The following is a 19,102-nucleotide window of genomic DNA, read 5'->3' as shown; positions in this document are numbered from 1 at the left end:
CATGAACCTATCTTCAATAGGTGGAGGGTACTTTTGACCCTTTGCCGTATTATTTAGTTGTTCACTCCACTTGATTCAACAATTCAATGTAGGTCTTCAAATACGACGCCGTTTTTCCCATCTGTACTGAAAAAGGTTTTCATCTTTTGACTCAACACCTGAGTTTTACCTGTATATATTTTCTTTGATTGTGATATTATTTCTATATTTCAATTTTTAAGGTCACGTAAACGACCAATTTTTTCTGAAATATTGTAAAAATATTTGTTATCCAATATTAACAAGGGAAAATATCACTCTCGGTCTATTTGAAAAAAATATTGACCTGAAATGACATATATTTATAATATCATCGTATATAGTAAACGTATAATGTTATATATCATGTGTGTATAAATACTGTTATATAAAAAATAATTGAGTATGAGGATGTAAATTAAAAAATATGGCTACCTGGATGTAATATTTTATCTTGTATTGTATGTTATTGAAAGTACCCCGCAGATTGGCTTTTTTTAAGTGAGATTGGTTTTCAGTCAACTTGAAGTTCACTCCTTCCCCTTTTCCTCTTGTTCATACTTTGTAATCCTCTGTTGCAGATTGGCTTTCAACAAAGAAAACTACATTTACTCTTGTTTCAGCTAAACTTTCAAGCTATTTTTACTGATTCCTACTGCAAACATTTTCAAGAAGTAGTTTAAGAAGATAGCTATGGAGATCTTAATATGTATGTAGGAAAAGTCACAGATTGCTTGATGCAGCCAGTTGTGAGAGGGATTGGGTATTTCTTTTACTACAAGAGGAACATCAGGTTTATGGATAATGAATCTCAGAAGCTACATAATATCAGAAGTGGAGTGCAGCTAGGAGTGGAGGCTGCCTGGAAAAACTTAGAAGTCATTTCACCCAACGTTGAGGCTTTGTTAACTAGTGTTAATACAACTACTGCAGATTTGGAAGGTGTAATGCGAAGTAGAGTTGAGGTTGAAAGAGGTTGCTTCTATGGTTGGTGTCCAAACTTGAAGTCACTTTACGCGCTGAGCAGGAGAGCTAAGAGAATTGCACTGGAGGTGGTTGAACTTCGAGATGAAGGCAAACGTTTTGCTGATTTCTCCTATCCTGCACCACCTGCAGTCGGAATTGAAGCTATTGCTAGTAATAATGATGAGGAGTTTGAATCCAGAAAAATGAAAGAGGAGGAGCTCATGACAGCTTTGAGACATGAGGGTGTTACTATGATTGGGATATGTGGTATGGGTGGTGTCGGTAAAACAACTCTGGCTGAGAAATCAGACAAAGGGCGAAACAAGAAAGGTTGATGAAGTAACTGTCAGTCAGACAAGGGGTTGCCGCTTGCAATTATTACAGTTGCAGGAGTGCTAAAGTGTAAAAGCAAGACTTCATGGGAGGATGCTCTTAAACAATTACAAGTATCAACACCAAAAAATATCCCAGGAGTGATTAAAAATGTGTGTCAATCTCTCAAGCTAAGCTACGATTACTTGGAAAGTGATGAAGTGAGGTACCTGTTTTTGCTTTGTTCCTTGTTCGAGGAAGATAGTAATATTTGGCCTGAAGAATTACTTAGATATGCAATGGGGCTTGGCATCTTTTCAGAAATTAAAAATATAGAAGAAGCAAGAAAGCGGGTATGTCATCTGTTAGAAACACAGAAAGATCGTTTCTTTTTATCCCTAGGTTCGAGCAAAAATTATGTCAAAATGCATGATGTGGTCCGTGACGTGGCTATATATATTGCATTTGAGAGCAAGCATGTTTTTATGGTAAGTCACGATGTGAACTCGGAAGAGTTCCCAAGAAGAACTTCTTACGAGCCATACAGTCACATGTCAATTGTTGCACAAAGATTTGATGAGCTTCCTGAACCAATAGTCTGTCCAAGACTTGAGTGTCTAATGTTAAGACTTCTTGAAGAGCCATTCAAATTACAGGATAACTTTTTTGTTGCGACGAGTAAACTCAATGTCTCACGCCTGAGTGGATATGAGGAGTCCATTTGGCCTTTTCCAGCATCACTTCGGTTATTATCAAATCTGAGGACGCTATTTCTGAGTAATTTAGGGTTGGTTGACATATCCATTATTGGCGAACTTGTCACTTTAGAAATTCTCAGCATCAGATATTCTCAGTTAGAGGAGCTGCCAGTGGAGATAGGAAAATTGACCAATCTAATTATGTTAGAGTTTTGAAATGAGCATCAAGCACTTGAAAGGATTTCACCAGGGGTCTTGTCAAGAATAGTTCGATTGGAGGAACTACTATGATGAAAGTGAAACATTGTAGTTACTCTACCTTGAGGGAGCTGGAATCCTTATCGAGATTGACTGCACTGACATTAGTTAAATGCTCCAGAGATGTGATTTATAGTAACTTGGGCCTTTCCTCCAAGTTGACACGATATTATCTAAAAGTGGGCCAACAAGGTCTTAGTTACCTCGATAGTTCACTCATGGATAAGTACGACATGATTATGGATCTCGAGGTCACTGAGACCACCCCATTGGGTGATTGGATCCACCGCCTGTTGAGGAAGAGTGAATTTGTACATTCAAGCGGAAATGGTTCCAAGAATGTGCTGACCGAGTTGTTGCTCGATGCTTTTCAGAACTTGAAACATCTCTGCCTGTCTGTTTATGATTCATTGATACATTTATTGAATATCCACTGTCAGAATAATATATTGTTCTCCAGACTCGAAAGCCTGGAGGTAAGCGGTTGTCATAGTCTACAGTACTTTTGCAGCGACACTTTTGAGGGCATTGAGTTCCCTCAGTTACGATTCATGCGCTTCTGGAACTTACCGGAGTTCCAAAATTTCTGGCCTACAGCCAACAACTCTGTCACCGACTCAAATCTCTTTTTGATGAAAAGGTGTGCTTCTACTGTTCTATTCTACCTGTGACATATCATGAAAAAAAATAATTTGAATTTATTATTTGGAGGGTTTTTATGAATTAAATATTACCTTATACTTGAGCATTAAAGATCTTTATTCACACAATGTCTATTTTTTCTACTATATATGATATTTGTTTACCTAAGTACTTCATCTATAATTTAAGTTAGTTTTGTCTTCATTTGAATGTCTTTCTAGACGTCTTTTGTTTTATAAAATGCGGATAATCAGCCGCCCTACCTTTCAAGGTGGGGGTTAGGTCTGCGTACACCCTACCCTCCCCAGACCCCACATGGTGGGATTATACTGGGCCTGTTGTTGTTGTTGGATAATCAAAATTTTCTAATGTGGAATTTATAAAGTGGCAAAGCATATACATGGCCAGTAGCGTGTCATAACCTATTGTGGAAAAGTTGACATTTCAATCATTTGTATTTTCTAAGCAATTCACACGTAACCAATTACTTTAACGCGATAAAGAATATTTCAGTAACTTTATTGTTTTAAGTAGGTAAAGTTTGATAACTTTAATGCGGCAAAAGATAGTTTTCATGATTTTACTGTTACAAAGGATAAGCGGGTAAAGTTCATCCGCTATTATTAACCCTATGTTAGAGCGTAGGCGGATCTAGCCTTAAAGCACTGGGTTCAGTGAACCCAGTGGATGTTACCTAAACCCTGTATTTGTATTGAGAAATTCACTAATGTCTATAATTATTTAACTGTGAATCCAGTTACTATTGTATATTAACTTGACGTCATTGTAGGAACCAAAAACTTCAAATCCTAGATTTGCCTCTTTGTTAAAGCCATGAATCACGATTCCTTTTTGTCAGATCGTAGTTGGAGTAAGTTTCATGAATTAAAAAAAATCCAAGTCTTTCACTTCCTGTTACCTTGATATAAGATGAGATATGGTTCATCTTTCGATTGTAATTGAAGCTATATTGAATTTTCATCCTTTATAAAGATAAAAGGCCTTCAACATTTGCAGGTTTCTTGTCCCAGTCTGGAAGAGCTACAACTCGGTTATGCTGACAGCACTGCTCTGTGTTCTCACCAACTTCCAACTGGCTACTTCAGCAAACTTGAAGTATTGGTAGTTAGTGAGTGTGGCAAGTTGAGAAACTTGATGTCTCCATCAGTGGCTAGAGGTGTTCTGAATCTCCGAAGACTATGGATAAGAGACTGTGCATCAATAGAAGAAGTGATTGTAGGACAGGAACAAGGAGAAGAAATGACTAAATGAGCCCTTATTTTCCCAGTTGGAAGATCTGCAGCTTGGAGCGCTACAAAAGCTGGGGCATTTCTCTCCAATGAAGTGTGCTCTTGAATTTCCATTTCTTTGTAATGTGATGATTGAAAGCTGCCCCGAAATGAAGACGTTTGTCCTGGGATCTGTGAGTACACCGAGTCTCGCATTGGTGAACAACAAAGGTTTTGAGGTGAAAGATGATCTCAATAAATGGATACAGCAGAGGTTCAATTCTAAGGTTTGTCTTGTGCCATTGTCTAACTAACAATACATGTCATGCATTAATACACCCCTGTTCTACTGCTCTCTTTCTGTTTTAACTGCTAAATAGTAAGTAATATTCAGATAGTTACTTCTCTCTGTCACTTGAAGGAACTTTAAGGAACTTTCTTTTACTTGCCCAAATATATCCAATCAGAAATCTTATAAAGCATCATTGTACTCATTATTTTTCATCAAGTGATTGTACTTTCTAGTCATCTCCGTTGTTTTGCAATCTCTGCACTCAGGAAGAAGAGATAACAAAGAGGCGGGTCAACAATATTGTAACTTATGGGTTCACGGGAACCTAGTAGATTTTGCCCAGAGAGCTTGTATCTGTATTAGGAAATCCACTAAATATCTATAAAATAAATGAATGTGAACGCAGTTATCATTGCTTATTAACCTGAGGTCATTATAGGATCTTATAAACTTCAAGTTCTGAATCTGCCTCTGGTAACTAGGGTATGGTACCAGTGTTGACTGCAGAGGCGGATCTAGGATTTAAACTCTTGGGGTTCAACCTTTTAAATTTTTTCGCATTAAACCATTATATTTCTAAAGTTATGGGTTCATATCTACTATTTATTGTAAATTTAGTAAATTTTTACATATAAATTTGTACACCGCATCGACAGTAATTGAACCCCAAATTATAATGCTCCATCCGCCACTGGTTGACTGTTGAAGTCTTAAGCTTGTTCAGTTGTTGACACAGATATGGCTTTCCCTCGCTTAAAGGAAAAATATCTAGAAGTGGACTAGACGTCCAAGATATTCAAGTTCGGATCAACTAAAGAGAGAAAAAAGTAAGGACGCTGCAAAAAGAAAAAACACGAAGGTTGAATGAGAAAGAAATGAAAAAGGAAGGGAAACTTCGTTATCGGTCAAATTATGATATCACAGAATTAACTGCCCCTAGATTACCATGTAATTAAGTTTGGAGGCAAAGTGGATTAGATAGTACATTCATGTTTCATGAAATAATCCAGTGATAATTATACTACGTAAATTATATAATATGCGTATTATGAAATAAATTAAAATTTAGTAATATGTAAGTTAATAAGGTCAATATTTAATACTATTGGGTGTCTGCATTGCATGCACAATTATTATCAAGAGAAATCAGGTTGTGATGGGATGTCAACACCGTTTTTTGCAGGGAGTGCATAGATAAATCAATGAGACTTGGGTATGTAATGCATCAAAACAGTTTTGTGGTTTAACCAGTCTTTAGAATCCAAGAATTACCTGAAGACTACTGTGGATTTTGTTTGTAATCGCCCTTTTACAGGAATAATGAATACCTTGCTTGTCGCATACATTGTGCTAGTCGACGGTCATTGAGAGATGACCCTGGATTTGATACCTTGATGGAGGCAATATATCCAGATGCTGAGAATTATGAAGAGGATGTATTTCCTTAATTTTAATATTGTGCGGCTTAATAAACCTCCTTTCCTCGCCTGTAATAATGGAAAAAAAAAAAAGAAAAAAAGAAGGGGCACTGGGGAAAAAAGAAGAAATACAAAACCTCTAGAGGCATAAATTCCTTTCCTCCTTCCTTTTGATGAAACTTGTCTGCTAATTTGTGGAATATCTTGTTTCAGTGACTTGTCTTTCTTGAAGTGGAATGCGCACCTGAAATCCTCATTCTTGAATAGACATGTGTGCATTTGTTTGCATGTTTGTACTTCTTGTTTGATCCATTAGTCATTGCATCTTGAAGATAGATGTTATGAATTAATTGAACTTAATTTGTTGATGATATTTTCTTTAAATGTAATAGATTCTGTTTTCTCCCCCTTATCACTAAGATCTAAAAGATGACATTCTATAGAAAACTCTCATTTGGAAACTAAGATGCCTACTATGGCCAAATCACATCCTGCAACCTCATAAAATGAAGATCTCAATGTGTCCGTCTAGGCTTGCTGGTGACCGACTCCAAGTGCTCTACTAACACATGTTAAACCAACTTTTAAAAGGTTATTTTTTCCTTGTATTTAGCGAATCTGAGAATGAAATGGAGGATTTTTTTACCATTGTTTGTGGAACACGTGTTTGCAGATGTTATATTATGCCTATCGGATAGTCCAATTTGCTTTTATGCTTTACCCAGTAGAGAATATAGTTATACTGTTGAAATAAACTGTTAATTAAAATGGACGCAGATATAACTTTTTCTTCCTGATTGACATTTCATTATATGTTGGGGGCGACACATATAGAACTGATACATGCCTTATGTTTTGTATAGATGAAGCATTAATTAAGAGGCCCAAAGTTGGTAAAGACATAGCTGCTCCATCTGCACAAAGAACATCATCTCGCAATTATCACAATGCTTATTCAAGAAGAAAAAGAAACAGTCAGGGCACAGAACCTGAGCGATCTGATCCAAATGGGAGTGAAAATGATGATCATGATGAGAACAAAGATTCTTCACCCCTTAAGGATGAGCATGGAACACAAACCAAGTTCAGGAAACGCAGGAGGTGACTGCCCAGATTACTACTCTTCAGCTGCGAGTCCAAAGGTGAACGCATTGAAACTGCAGTTCAATTTCCCAGAGAGGCACCTTCTCCTGGACCTGCACTGAAGCCTGAAACACTTACATGGGGAAGAGGCGGTGTTCGAAGCCACGGTCGACATGGCAGTGCCAGTGGTAGCAGAAATGCTCGTAATACGCGATTATCTAAGTTAGTTGATTATCTTGAAAGTGCGCAAGCAAATGATCACGAGGTAATAGATTCTCTAAACATGCTTATTCAAGAATGATTTATCCTAGCTTCTTTATAACATCTCTAAATGAGATGCGTCACAATTCATGAGCTGTCTGGTTCTTTCAATGGATAATTTGTCCGTAATTCACTGTTCTTACTTTGCAGTTAAATATCCATCTTGAGCTTCTTATTCCATTAGACAAACAAACGACACCAAGTCTGAAAAAGCCCCATCTCTGCTGCACGCCAAGCACATCAGTTGGACACCTCCGTGAAATAAGAGTTCCTTTCCATCATACTTTATTAAGAACAAAAAAGAAATACTTTCCCCTATCCTTTTCAAAAATAGATATGAAACATAGTCATATGGAGGCCTTAGTGACCTAATTAACAGAAGTGATTAGAAGCTGTCTGCTTTATGGGCAACCAAAGCAGACAGCTTCTAATCACTTCTGTTAATTAGGCCTTCTGGGTTGAGCTCGTCGCACAGGGCTTGCCTAGTGCGGGTTATATCTCCTGTGTGGTTTGCGAGCTATTGCACAGGAGCTGGGTTTACCCTGAGCACACCCGAAGGGTAGCGGCTGCGGGTTCCCATGTCATCAAGAAGAAAAAAAAAAGAAGCTGTCTGCTAATGCAAAACAAATTTCAAACTTTCTGGTGCTGCACAATCTTGTCTCTGATCACATGGATATGCCTCTCTGATTCAACTTTGATGTCTCAATAATGATGATACAAGTTTGTTGTTCTATGGTTATGTTTCTAAATACCGTCAATTAGGAATTGCTTCCATAAAATCTGCCAGGCTGTTCATTTTTCCGTTTTGCCTGAACGATATAACTTGAGTGCAGCTTGTAGCTCAGGAGACAAAATCACTAGCCAAAGATGTTAAATTCCTGGCGGTAAAGGGAAATATTAACCATTCAATCTTAATGGATGCATCAAATATGCTATCTTGAGTTATCAATGGGTCCAATGTTACTCTTCAACTGTTGGAGGAATCAGTTCCAGTTGCACTTTAAACAAGGATCTGGTAAGTTGGAGCTAAAAAAATGGATTATTTAAAAAAAAAATTATGCTTGTGTTTCCATCAGCGTCCCACTTAAACAATCTTTTTCTGTTCTTTCAGATCCTTGTTTACGTGCGAAAGAATTCCGAGGTATGATGATCATTCAGCTGAAATGTGATGTCCTCAAGTCGGATAGGAGCATATGGAGTCCAGCATTTTGGAACTTTTTCTTAGTTTTCGCTGAATAGCAGTAGTCTGCTAGTTTTCAGTTCTGGCATATGATCTTTCTTTCTATAATGAATTTAGTATCTTCTTTCTTGTTTCCTTTTCCTCACAAGTTATGGTTTGTTTCCTTTTCCTCACAAGTTATGATGGTTTGTTTATAACTTACAAGCTGTTTGTGTTTTCCAACGCTTCCCTGTTTTTTCTCCTAGGTTCCTGCTGTGGCTAGCTAACCTAGGATTTTTAAATCATGCGTGTTCAATTATTTTTAATATGAAAATTGCTACTGAGATTGGGTGCTCAGTTAATATATTTGTATGAATTATAAGTATTAGTTTTTGGCTCCTAAACACACAACTCCCTGAGATTGGGTGCTCAGCATTGCTTTCCCCACTACCCCTAGTCTCTATTTGCTACACCAAACAAATATGCCTGCCTGACCAATCAAACAAAGGGATCACGTTTACTTTTTCAAGGTTGGTCTGAAGTAGCGTGTATCGCACTTTAGTACAATTCGGGCGGGACAAAAAAAAAAAAAATGAAAAAAGAAAAAAAGAAAAAAAAAAACTTATCGTCACTACAGTTTCTACGTTAATCAATCAATTAAGTATACGTTATAATTCTGAACTAAGGATTGGCACTATGCACATGGCCATTGTTTTACAATTTTCGATGTGTTAATTTACTCCATATACGTTATAGGATTGGCACTGCTTTCCCCACTACCCCTAGTCTCTATTTGCTACACCAAACAAATATGCCTGCCTGACCAATCAAACAAAGGGATCACGTTTACTTTTTCAAGGTTGGTCTGAAGTAGCGTGTATCGCACTTTAGTACAATTCGGGCGGGACAAAAAAAAAAAAATGAAAAAAGAAAAAAAGAAAAAAAAAACTTATCTACAGACATCAATTAAGTATACGTTATAATTCTGAACTAAGGATTGGCACTATGCACATGGCCATTGTTTTACAATTTTCGATGTGTTAATTTACTCCATATACGTTATAGGATTGGCACTATGCACATGGCCATTGTTTTACAATTTTCGATGTGTTAATTTACTCCATATACTTGATGATACTAAGGGCACATTTTTTAAGATAAACACATTGACTCCAACCACTTCACAACATTGTCCCTAATCTCTCTATGGAGTTCAAGGATTCTTGAACATTCCTCCCGGTTTTTGGATCGATTAAAAGTTTGTATCTTCACCTCATCTGGGAGGCAGCACTAGAAACTGCAGCATAGGGACACATCATTTTTCTCCTTTCTTGCCTTTTAAGAATCAGCAGCTTGGGGGATCTTGGTTTTGTCACTTGTTTGGAACACCTGTGAGTGGGTGTGTTTTAAACAGGTTCAGTAGTTATTCCAATATGTAAAAAGAAGAAGACAAGAACTTCTTAGCATGAATCATACATACTTTTGTGGCAGGAAAGGATGATCAAATTTAGGCACAGGTCTTGCATGAGGCACCAAAGTTCTCCGTAGTTGTTTCAGCGCCATCTCTTCTTCCATCTAACCACCACAATCCACCACATTAAGAATTAGTCTAATCACGTAGTTAGAGTTGCTCGAAATAACATAATAAATACGCATACCATTCTTTCAGCTTCTGCCTCCTCCCTGTATCTTTGATACATCAGTTCTTTGTCCTTAATCTGCACACCATCTTATAACATGAGTACTATAGGCTTAAGCTTCCAGAGAGAGTTGCGTGCAAATGGAAAAAGTTTTACCTTCTTATCAAACTCAGCTCTATCTGTTGCACGGTGATCTACATGTAGATTAAATTTCTGAACTTGAGTGAGGGGCTTACGTACTTTTTCAGGAACTGGAATTGGATCCCTACACGTTTTAAGGGTTGGAAAAAAGCATTATTCATCCTTTCAGATTCACTACGAAAGAAAGATGGTACATAAAAGATTCAATCTTTGAGATCTTACTCGATCAAGACTGGTTGTGCTCTAAAAGTCCTCATTCTTTCTTCTTCCTTCTCCAATCTTTGCCGTTCTTCCAATTCCCTCTGCATCTCCCTTTCATGCCTGACCAGACTCTCCAGTTGGAAAGGTTCTGGTTTTGTACAATGCTTTGGTTCTGGTTTTGGCGGAATCTGGCAATGGGAAACATAAGAAATGAGTTCACATAAAAGGGGGTATGTAGAAAAAGGTTTTCCTGCAAAACAGATATGACAATAGTATGTGTGTTACATACCACAGGGTAATCAGTTGTGTAAGGATATGGAGTTGCTTTGGGAACTCTTGACCTCTCTTCTTCAATCTGTTTCTGTAGAAGTTCAGTGAACAGTCTCCTCTCTTTCTCTGCTCCTCTTACCTGGATTCAAGAAAAAACCAAGGGTTGAAGAGCTACATCATTTCGATAAGAAGGAACGAAAACAGGAACACACAGAAAATATACACACCTCTGTGTAGAGACGAAAAGGACTTGGTCTGGTGTTTGTCGGTATAGTCTTTTCATTTCTAGGTTCGGAATTCAGAGAAAGCTGAAAATTGGGGAAAGTACAGTGAGAAAAATGTGAAGGTATAAGGTTCTAAAGATAGTAGTAAGAAGGATGATATTCTGATGGAACCTTGTCAAAGAGATCAGTAACGTTAGCTGGAGGTGGAATTCTTTCATCTGTGGCAAAATGAAATTCTTCAGGCACCGTCACCTGCTTCTTTGTGTTGCAGAACATTCCCAGGTCTCCTTTACTTTCAAAGATCTACAAGTCAAAAATGTCAGCAACCAATATTGATAAACAATAATTGATAGTCCAGAAGGTAGAAAACTATTGGGAGGTTATGTTACCTTCTTATTGAAAGGCCTAGCCTTGAACTTCGGAATGTTTTCAAGTCCTTCTTTTTCAAGTTCTTCAGAGCTTTTGATCTGTGGAGGCCGTGCTCTAAGTGACGTTTGCAGAATAGGTGATTTAGGAGCTGTAAGATGTGGCTTCCATTGGTGACTCTGAAAATGTTTGATTTAGTCAGTATGACAGCAAGTAGTTTTTTTTTCATGAGTATTTACAGGATCCACTTTGTAGTTAGCAACAACCTTAGTAGATTCCATGGATAAGACTGAAGATGTTTCCGCATTCTGATTGGCCCTGGCCATCGTCTCCAAATGAAATTCCTGCAGAAGTGTAGTAGATCTTAGCTGAATTTTCTTGAGTTACTCTTAGCTCTTCATAATAGGGATACTATACCTTAAATTCTGGAAGTTGCGGTGTACTTTTAGGCAATGCTGGTAGATTTGGAGCTTCCAAGATCTGTTCCCAAGGTGTACACACAAAGGAAAAATATAAGATAAGATCAATCGAAAATATTCAAAATCAGAAGGTAGAAAAAGGGCGCAAAATCATCCATAAAATGAGGCACCTTCTTGTTCAATGGGCGAGCCTTAAACTTGGGAATTTTAGCCATCATTTCTTCCTCAAGCTCAGCTGAACTCTTCACTGTAGTTGGACGGACACGTTGTACAGTCTCAAATTCAGGTTCTTTAGGCGCAGTTAATTTAAGTTTATTAGGTTTCCTCTGCATCAATCATCCTTGGTGATGAATATAACGTTATAAAGAAATGGAAAGGTAATAAGCCGATATCAAGAAAGGCTTCAGAGGTTACATGCGAAGTGGAACTGCTCATGCAAGACAGCGACATCTCCCTTGTGCTACATTGGAACTTCTTCATCATTTCTGCTGTTGAAATAAACTGTGGTACTGGTTCTCGGACGTACATCTTAAACAGTATAAACTCTAAGTTAGATGCTGAATATTCAGATAAATATATATCCATCACATGCAAGAGATAAAGGAAGATGTAGTCAACGGAAACCTTTCTGTCCTCTTTACGAGTTTTGGCAGCCGAAGAGAAGGTGGAACCATTAACTCCAGGTTTTGTTTTGTGCAGCAAATTTGGGGGTTTAACATCCAGAATCTAGCAATTCGGGAGGCCAAAAAAAAAAAAAAAAAAAGAAGCTAAATCCCGTGAGGTCAGATAATACAACTTTGAATATTCAGTATTCTCCAGAGATAAACTACCTGCTTGGCTTTTCCACTTTCTAGCTTTTGTCTCTTTATAGCTTGGTTTTCTTGACCAAAATTGGGCGTTCCAACAGCACTTCTCATGATTGCTTGCCTGTGCAAGCAAGTTCATTCACTCTATCAGACCAAAATAATTTAGGGGGGGAGAGATTAAGAAGGCGGAAGGAACAATGCGAGAATGAAAAATTGAAGAGCCAAAGAAGCTACAATAGCACATCACTTACTTTCTCACGCTGGCAGGATTAGCGATCTTCACTGGCAATGTTTTTGACTTCACTGCTGAAGGATTTCTAAGCATGCTTGAAATTTTCTTTGCTGTCTTCTGATTGTTGGAATCAGTCTTCCTAGGGTCTATCTTCTTAGACATTGTTGGTGGTGGTCCTGGGGTGCACATTTCTGTACAAGAAGGTTATGATCAGATGGCCCCTAAATGATCAGAAGGCCGAAGGAACAATGCGAGAATGAAAAATTGAAGAGCCAAAGAAGCTACAATAGCACATCACAGCTGAAATTGTCCCCTAAATGGGCAAAAAACTAAAGCAACAAATCTAATTGATAAGCCATAGTATAACTAACCTTGAGTAGTTGGCTGTTTCTCTACAGATTCCTGTAAAATTATAAAAAATACAATGAGATACAGAGGCCAAATTAAGAAATGGTGCTTCAGTTACCACGGAATATGCAGACGTACCAGATTGGGAAGTCTTCCATTAAGGTCTACTAAAATCTCCTCATTTGGTGTCACCTCTTCCTTAACCGCAGAAGAGAAAACCTTAGCTGCAGGTTTGTTCTCATTTGGTGTCACCTCTTCCATAACCTCTGCTACAGGCCTGTTGCAGATCGAATAAGAACATGATGGTTAATTGAAAGTAAAATGAATTGGCATTGTATCATCTAAATCTTGAGATATTTGTTGCACTATAAGGACCTTATATTACTCTGCAACTTCTCGCCTTCATTAAAATCACAAGGGATCCCAAGTTGTACTGATCTACTGGTCTTGATTCTTGGCATACAAGCTGCAACATTCAACAAAAAAAAGGTAACTAAACATCAACTTTTCACTTCAAATTGGTGGTATTCTATAACGAATATAGCAATCAGCAGCATCTACAAAGACCGCCATTTAAACATCAACATTCCTTGTACATCCAATGATTCTATAATAAAACTAGCAATCAACAGCAGCTACAAGGCAATGTATCCACTACCAATCTGCAGGATCTACAAAAGGGAGCAGTATTCGCAGAATCGAATTGCGAGAAATCCAGTTTGGAGGTTAAGCATTCCTGAAGTTGACCTAGAGATAATGCCCGTTAGCCCTAAATTTTCGCCGTTAAGTCTCACATTTGTTCTCCACCAGGGATGTAATAGGTCTGTATTTATCAATAATTCCACGGACTAGTTCGGGATTGAGCCCTAATTGATTGATGAATTGTAATCACAATCATAAGCTATCTTGCTCTTTAGTTAACTGTATTCAGTGATAAAACTAGTATCTCAAATTTTCAACTTGGTGACTGATACACTGAAGTGGCAAAAACACTATTCAACAATAACATAACCAGTGTAATCATGTCAAAGCAGGACGGAAAAAAAAATAACGAAAATGAAGAAATAATAGCAAAAAACTATAGAAAGCATGACCCAACAATAGCTACAGACAAACTACTACGATAACCGAAGTACAAGAAACAACAAATATAGTAACAGAAATCAAAGAACAAGTAACTACGACAAGAATTAACAGTCAGTAAATTGAACAACTAAAATGAAATTCCAAAAAACAAGCAAGAACACTAAAGAATCAAAATCTTGAAACATACGTGAAGGAGCATAGCTAGTTGTAATCTCAAACCAAAGCTCTGCCTTGCGCATATCTTCCTCCGTCCCTCCGTCAATGAAATCGTAGAATTTCGGGGCCGAAAACTCGTACATTTCATCAATTTGGAATAAATTCGGATCCTCTTTTCCTTCAGCCATGTCAATTTCAGGAACGTGAAAGAATTAAATGTATTTGTTGTCTCTGTTTAATTTTGATGTTCACTTTGCTGGTTTTTTTTGGGAGCGGGAGAGTATTAAAAAACGGTCGAATTTCTGATTTGGAAATCAACGGTCGAATTTGCCTTTGAAAAATATATGATCTTGTTGACCGTTGGTGCTGGTATCTGGCAAAACTCTATAACGGCTATATTGGTATATGATCAACTCCATCATGGAAGAAACGGTGTCGTTTTAGGTGCGTAGAACATATGCTAAACTTTTTTGTTCTTTTTCCTTTTACAGATGCTAACCAAAATTAAATGGAAATTAACAACATTTCACCATCCAAGTTTTCCGTCGAACCAGTTTCAATTTTTATGTTACTACTTTTGTTCCAATTTATTTGGCACACTTTTTTTTTTAATATGTTTTAAAAAATTCCACACTTAATATTCAATTTGACTTTAATAGTTGTATATCCTTTAATGAAATGATTTATAGCCGCATAAACGAGTAAGGTGTGTTTGCCACATAAATAGGGATGAAGGGAGTATATTACATGTTTTCTATAAAAACAACATTCACTATGATAACAAAAAAAATATCGGCTAAATACCTAGATAGACCCTTTAACTTGACACAATTTTTAAGTTAGACACTTTAACTTAGTTGGTGACCAGATAGACACCTCAACTTGACAGAAATGTATCACTTAAACACACTAGTCCTGCATGGCATATCACGTACTCTTTTGTTCAATGTAGGTGCGTGAGTCAAAGTTAGAGAACTGCTGAGTCAGCTCTTCTATCAACAAAAAAATTTTATAACCCAAATTTACCCTCATCTTCCTCAAATTCATCTTCACCATTGTTAAAAGAAAAGCCCTGGCGGCATAAAACTCTCTTCTCCATCTCTAAAAAGCACAACTACAACTAAAGTTCCATACTAATTCCTGTTTTTATATTTTTTTTTTCACACATTCTCTTTTATCCCATGATCTTCATACTCGTTTGAAACAAAATGAAGCAAATAAAGGCCAAATTATTAATAGGAAGCTTTGACAGTTTAATAAACAGAGTCAGGTTTAAAATGTTAAAGACTCAAACTTCAGGCTTAGAGGGATTTTGTAAATTCCCTTTTTAACGTTTCAACCAAGACAACACCATTAATCTTGAAAATTTGCATTGATTTCCTACTTAGTAAAAAAAAAAATGCAGGTTCATAAAACTAGAAAAATTAGACAAAACGTAACCTGTTTACTTTTAGGCCTTCATCTATCAGTTAAAGAAAATCTATACTTGTCTCTGGGTTAAGTGAGAGTGGGACATGGGAGGTGGTAAAGGAGAAGGAAGAGAGATGAAGGGAACCATTGGAGAAGAAGAGTATAATAATTGACTGCTATAATTTACATGTGAATTTGCAGAAGCAAATAATGGAGAATGAAGGCAAAGTTTGTTTGCTTCTTTTGGAATGAAGAAGAAGATCAAAGGGGGTTGTGCTGGAGATTTTTTTTATTCCACGTGTCTATCTTATTCGTTCTTTGACACATAATCAGCAAGTGATGCACACGTACTTGGTTTTACTGACTTGTGTGTTTAAAAGATACATTTCTACTAAGTTGAGGTGTCTATATGGTTACCAATTAAGTTAAAGCGTCTAACTTAAAAATTGAGTCAAGTTAAAGGATCTATCCAGGTATTTAGCCAAAAATATTCCAATAAACCTTCTTAACAGTTTATAAAAAGGTTTGACTGAATATCCATATTTAGCCTTTTCCTTTTTAGGAAATTTTCTGAAGATCTTGTCAGTTAAATCATTCTTAACAGTTGTCGGAATTCTTTGGCCTAGTTTTCTTATCTCAGATAGTTATGATCATTTCAGACTTTCAGTGAAGTACATGTATTAGGATTTATATTTGACTTACTAAATCCGTACCTTTTATGATTTGTGATGACTTTTTATCTACCAGAAAAAAGCATTCCATTGTTTTTAGTACATAACTACATAATAATAGGAGTATATAATATATACTACATATTTTGATTATATACTACATATTTTGATTGGTTGTGATTCTATAATAGATTCAACAAAAATATATCAAACTCATAAAAATCTAAACGTATTTGATTAAGCGTAAGCGTTGTTCTTATAATACACAGTCAAACTTCTTTATAAAATCATTGGGTTCAAATTTTTTTGGCTGCTATAGAGAATGACTGTTATACACCTATAACAACATTGAAATTTAAATAATATCTCATTGCTATAGGCAAAAAAGATGCTTCTAATCTAATTCTTAATTGTTAAATCATAAGCTTAATCACACTTTGTATATCGAAGAGAAGTCTTTTTTAATGATGTATATATATATAATATTCTTTGTCATACATAGTGTATTAAAGTATTAAAATATTTAGTCAAAAATCTCTAGACTATTAGTAAAATTAGAGATTCTGTTTCTATAAAGATAGTTAATTATTATATATTACAAGGAAAAGAAGATAGCTGTTATATGGGCTAATAAAGTTACGCATTAAAAAAATAACACACTTAGGAGCACTTAGTGTTTTTTTCCATAAAAAGATCGCAACATCTTATTTTAGTGAATCTTTTTTTTGCAACACTTAGTGTTTTTTTCCATACTTTGACCAACGATTAGTCGTGTGTCAAGACTCCGAAATGTCAATATTTTATATAGAGCCTGATATTTTTTTCTGTGTATTATAATGTAGGCTCAATACATCAAGGATACGTAAACGTTCGGATCGTCGTTTTAGGGGTTGAAAAGGTACCCAAAGTAAGTTTTGTTTGGAAACTTTAGATGTATTTTTTTTGCAACAAATTCTTCCATGTTTGAGAACCATATTTCCATTGACTAATCATAGGATTCTCTCTTCTACAATACTTGTTGACAATATAGGCACTCCATAAGGATGGTTTAGTTCTCAAATTCCACCATAATTTACAGAAAAGAGCCATAGAGACATCATATAAAGATCTAAAACCCATCCCTCCCTCCATTATTGGTAAACATAGATGATTCCATGAAGCCCAATGCCTGCTTTTACCTCCCACAGTATTGCACCAATAAAACTGGGCAAACATTCAATGCATTTGCCTAATTACACTTATAGGAGGATTAACTGCTGATAACAAATGTATAGGCATACTTTGTAACACATGCTTAATAAGAATAACTCTACCCCCAAAGGATAGAAGTTTTCCTTCCAGCTCTGTAGCCTATTCATTATTTTCATCAGAATGCTTGTGAAAAAGTCTTTCCTTCTCCTACTATGGTATATAGGACAACCTAAGTAGGTGAAAGGAAATTCTTTTCTCCCAATTCCTGTAACAATTTCTACCGTAATGCTCGCATCACCAGGAACATTTTTATGCATGTAAATTGCACTCTTCTCCCTGTTAATCTTTTGGCTAGAAGTCTTCTCATACTTCTTTAATATTTCCATGACCAGCTGTAAGGAAAACACATCTGCTGAAGAAAAAATGATCATATCATCAGCATAAGCTAGATGATTCACCCTAGGACTCCATTTAGGCAAACTATAAACCTTAAATTGATGAATCTGAAATAAAGCATTCAGGTTTCTGGTTAACACTTCTGCAGATAAAATGAAAAAGGGTGGGAGACAAAGGATCCCCCTGTTTAACACCTCTAGAAGACTGAAAAAAACCCTGTTGTTGCCCATTAATTAGCACAGAATACCAATTGTTACTCACAAGCCTGAAAATCATATCAATCAAGACTTCTGAAAAACCAAACTTTCTCAGGACTTTTAGCAAGAACAACCAAGAAAACCTGTCATAAGCCTTAGCCATATCTAATTTCATGACTACATTAGCAGATTTAGTTCTCAACCTGATATCTGCTATGATCTCTTGAGTAAGTAACACATTCTCCACTATACTTCTTCCTTTCACAAAACCTGCCTGATTCAAAGATATTATATCTGCTAAGCCTTCCACCATTCTCTCATGAATCAATCTAGAAATGATCTTATTACTAAATTTACTCAAACTAATTGGTCTCATATCTGAGAAGGTATTTATAGTATCCTTCTTAGGCAGTAAAACCAAATTAGTATGTGTAATAAATCTAGGCAGCTCAGCTCCACAAAAAAAAGCCTTCACCATGTTAGTGACATCTTCCTTTATGATATCCCAGCAAGTTTGATATAGAATACCAGTAAACCCATCTGGCCCAACAACACTCTCTCCATTCAAGCAAAAAACAACTTTTTTAACTTCCTCCTCAGATGGAAAACCACCAATGAAGTTATTCTGATCCTCTGTAATTATATGTGGAACATGATCCAGAATCTCAAAATCAGTTGGATCTTCTTCCTTAGTGAATTGATCTGTGTAAAATCTGATTGCTTCTTGTGACAATTCCTCATTAGATTCTAGCCAATTACCATTCTGATCCTGAGTTCTTCTTAGCTGTATCCTTTTCCTCATTCCTTGCATATAAGAATGGAAAAAAGTAGTGTTTCTATCACCATCCTTGAACCAATTAATTCCTGCCTTTTGTTTCCAAAATTCTTCCTCTAGGTGTAAGTACCTATTTAAATCAGCTTGAACTCTGTGCAGTCTCTCCCTATTAGCAGGAGTAGGTTGAAGTTCAAACTGAATTTCATGCACTTTAACCACATCTTCCGAGGTCTCAAT

General features: G+C 36.5%; 2 protein-coding genes and 1 pseudogene across 2 annotated transcripts; 2 read left to right on the top strand and 1 right to left on the bottom strand.

The window, feature by feature from the left end:
• Positions 1–142: 142 nt before the first annotated feature.
• Positions 143–8,574, top strand: LOC132617076 (probable disease resistance protein At4g27220; annotated as a pseudogene).
• LOC132619456 (putative E3 ubiquitin-protein ligase RING1a) lies at positions 5,618–8,118 on the top strand. Its single transcript, XM_060334360.1, has 6 exons — positions 5,618–5,628; positions 5,731–5,851; positions 6,714–6,934; positions 7,010–7,181; positions 7,328–7,444; positions 8,011–8,118. Exons 1-6 carry the CDS (start codon positions 5,618–5,620, stop codon positions 8,116–8,118), a joined length of 750 nt encoding a protein of 249 aa, XP_060190343.1.
• Positions 8,575–9,354: 780 nt separating the features above from the next.
• LOC132617075 (protein TPX2) lies at positions 9,355–14,708 on the bottom strand. The gene is made up of 20 exons (XM_060331965.1): positions 14,257–14,708; positions 13,359–13,449; positions 13,122–13,260; positions 13,007–13,037; positions 12,655–12,826; positions 12,428–12,524; positions 12,222–12,323; positions 12,012–12,125; positions 11,768–11,923; positions 11,596–11,658; positions 11,445–11,522; positions 11,202–11,357; positions 10,984–11,115; positions 10,816–10,896; positions 10,608–10,727; positions 10,340–10,506; positions 10,133–10,241; positions 9,995–10,054; positions 9,817–9,911; positions 9,355–9,725 (listed from the first exon to the last, which is right to left on the bottom strand). Exons 1-20 carry the CDS (start codon positions 14,411–14,413, stop codon positions 9,605–9,607), a joined length of 2,241 nt encoding a protein of 746 aa, XP_060187948.1. The 5' UTR covers positions 14,414–14,708; the 3' UTR covers positions 9,355–9,604.
• Between the last annotated feature and the right edge of the window lie 4,394 nt (positions 14,709–19,102).

This window comes from Lycium barbarum, chromosome 11, assembly GCF_019175385.1.
Source record: "Lycium barbarum isolate Lr01 chromosome 11, ASM1917538v2, whole genome shotgun sequence".
Classification (NCBI taxonomy): Eukaryota; Viridiplantae; Streptophyta; class Magnoliopsida; order Solanales; family Solanaceae; genus Lycium; species Lycium barbarum.
This window is presented reverse-complemented; position numbering and strand designations above follow the sequence as displayed.